This window comes from Cynara cardunculus (genome assembly GCF_001531365.2).
Source record: "Cynara cardunculus var. scolymus isolate 2C chromosome LG 9, CcrdV1, whole genome shotgun sequence".
In the NCBI taxonomy this organism is placed as follows: domain Eukaryota; kingdom Viridiplantae; phylum Streptophyta; class Magnoliopsida; order Asterales; family Asteraceae; genus Cynara; species Cynara cardunculus.
Window position 1 is genome coordinate 12,472,623 of NC_037536.1, and position 5,650 is coordinate 12,478,272.

The 5,650-nt window shown below is 31.6% G+C and overlaps 1 protein-coding gene across 1 annotated transcript; it reads right to left on the reverse strand.

The window, feature by feature from the left end:
• Positions 1-329: 329 nt before the first annotated feature.
• On the reverse strand, positions 330-2,685 carry LOC112518602 (ubiquitin-60S ribosomal protein L40). Its single transcript, XM_025126366.1, has 5 exons — positions 2,529-2,685; positions 2,354-2,440; positions 1,440-1,542; positions 616-682; positions 330-520 (listed from the first exon to the last, which is right to left on the reverse strand). Exons 1-5 carry the CDS (start codon positions 2,629-2,631, stop codon positions 494-496), a joined length of 387 nt encoding a protein of 128 aa, XP_024982134.1. The 5' UTR covers positions 2,632-2,685; the 3' UTR covers positions 330-493.
• Positions 2,686-5,650: the final 2,965 nt, after the last annotated feature.

Below are 5,650 nucleotides of genomic sequence, written 5' to 3' on the forward strand. Positions count from 1 at the left end.
TGTAAAGCAATTATTGATCGGCAAAGCGATGCTGATTCGAGTAATCAAATTTGTTTTCCTGAAAGTCTTCTTTTTCATTAAGCCGCAAGTAAACACCAAGGAATGGCCGAAAGCCATAACTGGTGAAACCGTTAAATCCCAGTTACAGAAAGCCTGATGATGGACTGATATCACTTCCGGATCAGTTAAGCCAGGGCCGGTTTCCGTTGACTGTAACCCTCAACAAGACTCCGGTTAAGTTTGCCCATATCTAGATCAACCTAAAAGTCATTTTTTTAATCAAATGGATCTTAACCATAATAATCAACTATCAAGAACGAAAACGGAAATTTGCAAGCAAAAGCAACCAGCATTTCCAGAATATCTAATGTAATAACATCATTTTAACACAGCAAAAATTCAATCAATTCATATTAGATAAGAAACCAGCAACGAAACAACTAGAAAAGACATAAATAGTTCCGATCCAACACATAAAACACTCGTAAGACCTTCACTTGATCTTCTTCTTTGGCCTCAGCTGCAACACCACAAATGTCAATCACCCAATTAATATATGAAGTATATCAGAAGAAGCTTTACATTTAAAAAAAAGATTTTAAAAAGATAATAAACCTGATTGCTGTGGCCACACTTCTTCTTTCGGCAGTTTACAGCCCTCGGGTGCAAACGAGCATAGCACCTGAACAATTTAACCACAACTCTCAGCTACAAATGAAGTTCAGAGAGCATTATTGCATTTAGGGTGACTAACTATAAAAAGTTCATAAACCACAATAAAAAAATATTAACAATTACTTAAATAAAAGATGATTTCTTAGGATGTGTTTTTTATGCAGACCAATACTATATAGGCGACTGAGGTAGGCAGATGAAAACTTAGTAGCCGGTTTGGAGGTTTCAGATTGGCATAGGAAATTTAGTAAACTTAACACTCTTGTCCCATATCTACGATTTTTGTCACACCTACCCACTCAGGTTGCTACGTCCTGGTCTAATCCGCGACAAACATTGTTCAGTCCCACTCCCACATACACCAAACGCACACATAGGGAACAGATACATATATGAACTGTATAAACAGCTGAAACTAGTATATCCCAGGCATGATCAGCTAATAAAACAAAAAAAAGTGGAGTATTTAAAACGGAATGAATTGTCCTAGACACAAAATAGAAGCAATGTTGATACAATTTCATTATAGTAACCAAAAGACAAAAAGCTACTCAGCCCATAAAGAGTTCACAGTAAAATGTAGGAGAAATCCATTATAGTAACCAAAAGACCAAAAGCTACTCAGCTCATCATTAGTACACATTAAAATATAGAAGAAATTTGACAGTTTTCTTGCACAACTCTTTTGAAATTTGCATAAAGACGCTACTTTTCCAATGGGAGGATCTCAGGAGGTATATAGAACAAAGAAGAAATCAACTCACTTGCGGCAAATGGTCTTGTCTTGATTGTATTTCCTTGCCAATGCCATCAAAGAGGGCTCAATGATTCCTCCTCTTAGCCTCAAAACCAGATGGAGAGTTGATTCTGAATCAAAAATAAATATTACAGAATAAGCACCATATTCAAATTAGCAAAAGCTCATAACAGAATTTTGCAATCACTCAAAAATGCTTAACCTATTCAAGAAGCAGCATAAACCATAATAGCAACGCATATTCAATATTAAATTTGATCAACCATTTTAGACACAAAGCATTTGGTCCAAACTTATTGGGTATGATTAAAATGAAACCGGCAGAGGTTTGAAAAAGATTACGTCCCCTCAAAGTACAAGTATTTAATCTAAACATCTTGCAGCATCCCCCTTTGCATAAAATAGAAAATTGCTGAAATAGAGCAGCTGGCATTCATTTTGCACATTTAACATCTAGATTTTATTGGGACCTCATTCTCATTGAAAATACGAGGATAAATGCAGTTAGATAAACATAATCGGAAGAGTAATGAACTTAAACTAACACGCATAAACTCTAATTCAAAATCAAACAATTACTTGTAAATGGAATTGGAAAATCTAAACCATGAAGCCAGCAAAAAAGCACTTATACATATAGTTTATCGGCACAAAGTTTTCATTAAGGGCAAATTGCATCAACATGAAAAGAAAGGATGATACAAATCTGTACTATGGTTTTATACAATTAATCAATCATTAAGTACGTTTCATTGTTCATTTGCCCTTCTCGTTAAGGTCTATTAGGAAATATATACAACATGACTTCCAAAGGATTATGTCTGCTACCAGTTCAGAATCTCTAAAATTCACCTAAGYAGAAAAYCTTAWATATTGTGTCTAAATCAAACAATTTTAATCAAAAAGTCGGCATACACAAACCTTTCTGGATGTTATAATCAGCGAGAGTTCGGCCATCTTCAAGCTGCTTGCCGGCAAAGATCAATCKCTGCTGATCCGGTGGAATACCTATAATGTCAGAAACAAATTCACATCCACTCATACAAAAACTAATACTTCGCTTCCAGAAAAACAATAAAAGCATACAAACACATACCTTCCTTGTCTTGAATCTTAGCTTTCACGTTGTCGATGGTGTCACTGCTCTCAACCTCGAGAGTAATGGTCTTACCCGTTAGGGTTTTCACGAAGATCTGCATCTTCCCGTTTCTCTCTTCTCAATCGGCGCCGGTTCTGATAGAGGTTTTGTTAATCGACGATTTCTATAACCTGGTTTATAATGAGGGACTTAGGGTTATCTTTGAGCCCATATTTCTGAAGCCCAAAACCTGAATTTTTGGCTCATTAACAGCCCAATATTCATCATCCTCAAAATTTCATTTTTGTTTTAAATGAACTATGAGTAAACTAAGATTTCCCTCAATGTCGTTTGGGAGTTTATAACGATTTTATTAATAGAATACTAGAACGATACTTGTATAATACAGCGAGATACATTTTTAATATTTTATTTTATTTTTATCTCAGTAAATGTTATAATATGGTCTTATGTGATTTTAAAAAGGCGTTGATATTTTTATTTTTGATTAAAATATAAACTTGAATATATTATAAAAATTTGACAAAAATTTATTGATATTAGTATCAAATTAACTATTTAAAATTCCTCATTTTTTATGTAATTTTTTAATTTAATTTTATTTATTATAATTTAATTTATGTTCAATAACGCATTAATTTATATTTGGTTTAATATAATATTTTTCTTATAAAGTTAATAACTAATTATATTGTTAAAACTCGATAATTATCCTAATTATATTTTAAAATGAGATATTTATCCTCTGTTTGATTATGTTTATCCGCAGTTAGTTATACGAATTCAAATATAGAGTTTTAATATGTTGTACTTATGTATTATTTACTTGTAATCTTGAATTTTAATTAATATACATCAATAAACAACACTTTATGTATAAAAAATTGTTTTTAAGAGTTTTTGTCAAATGTTTTATAATATATAGTATAGATATAGATAAATAGAACTTATGTATAAAATAATTGATAATAACTCTTAAAATTTATTTTTTATGAAGGTACTGTATATTGATGCATATTACTTAAAATTCAAGATTACAAGTAAATTATGTATAAGTACAACTTATCAAAACTCCATGTTAAAAATCATGTAACTAACTACAGATATACATAATCAAATAAAGAATAAACATCTCATTTTAAAAATAAAAAATCCAAATATAATTAAAATAATCATCGAGTTCTAACAAAATACTTAATTATTATTTTAAATAAATTATTTTATTAAACTTAAACTAAATTAGTTCATTTTTAAACTTCAGTTAAATTATAATAAAAAAATAAATTAAAAAAATTACACAAAAACAAAAACTTTTAAATAATTAATTTAATACTAACATTGCTTTTTTTTTAAACTTTATAATATCTTTAAATTTATATTTCATTAAAAAATAAAAATATTTTTTTTCTCAAAATCACATAAAGTCGCATGATAACATCGATAGACCCAAAATATAAAACGAAACAATAAAATCACATATTCCACACTGGGTAACCATAAAATGATGTCAAAATAAGCAGCAATTAAACAAGGAATGGTTCATACAGAAATAACTCGTCAAACAGTTAAATCCTAGTTACAGAAAGTCCATCTGAATCAACGATCTGAACCATGAGAATAAACTATCAGGAACAAAAATGGAAATTTGCAAGCAAAAACAACCACAAATGTTCACTTGATCTTCTTCTTTGGCCTCAGCTGCAACACCACAAATGTTCAATCACCCAATTAATATATGAAATAAGTTTTACATAAGAAAAGGAAATTAAGGAGATAATAAACCTGATTGCTGTGGCCACACTTCTTCTTTCGGCAGTTTACAGCCCTCGGGTGCAAACGAGCATAGCACCTGAACAATTTAACCAAAACTCTCAGCTACAAATGAAGTCCAGAGAGCATATCGCATTTAGGGTGACTAAGGGGCCGTTTGTGTTTTTTATGCAGACAATACTGGATAGGCGACCGAGGTAGGCAGATGAAAACTTAGCGGCCGGTTTGGGGGTTTCAAATTGGCGTAAGTAATTTAGTTAGTAAAGTTAACACTCTTGTCCCATATCTATGATCTTAGTCACACCTATCCACTCCCACATATACCAAACGCACACATAGGGAACAAATACATATATGAACAGTATAAACAGCTGAAAATAGTATATTCCAGGGATGATCAGCCAATAAAACAAAAAAAGTGGACTATTTAAAACTGAATGAATTGCCCTAGACACAAAATTGAAGCAATGTCGATACAATTTCATTATACTAATCAAAACACCAAAAGCTACTCCGCGCAATATAGGAGAAATCCATTATAGTAACCAAAAGACCAAAAGCTACTCAGCTCATAATTAGTTCCCTTTCATATATATATAGGAGAAATTTGAAGACAGTTTTCTTGCACAACTCTTTTGAAATTTGTATAAAGACACTACTTTTCCAATGGGAGGAGAGGATCTAGTGTGGTATATAGAACAAAAAAGAAATCAACTCACTTGCGGCAAATGGTCTTGTCTTGATTGTATTTCCGAGCCAATGCCATCAAAGAGGGCTCGATGATTCCTCCTCTTAGCCTCAAAACCAAATGGAGGGTTGATTCTGAATCAAAAATAAATATTGCAGAATAAGCACCATATTCAAATAAGCAACCTCATAACAGAATTTTTCAATCATTAAAAAATGCTTAACCTATTCAAGAAGCAGCATAAACTATAATAGCAACTCATATTCAATATTAAATTTGATCAACCATTTTAGACGTAAAGCATTTTGTCCAAACTTATTGGGTATGATTAAAATGAAACTAGTAGAAGTTTGAAAAAATTACGGCCCTTCAAGATACAAGTAAATCGAGCAGCTGGCATTCATTTCACACATATTAACATCAAAGTTTGATCGGGACCTCATTCTCATTGAAAATATGAGGAAAAATGCAGTTAGATAAACATAAACGGAAGAGTGATGAACTCAAACTAACACGCATAAACTCCAATTCAAAATCAAACAATTATTTGTAAATGGAATTGGAAAATCTAAACCATGAAGCCAGCAAAAAAGCACTTATACACATAATTTATCGGCACAAAGTTTTGATTAAGGGCAAATTGCATCAACATGAAAAGAAA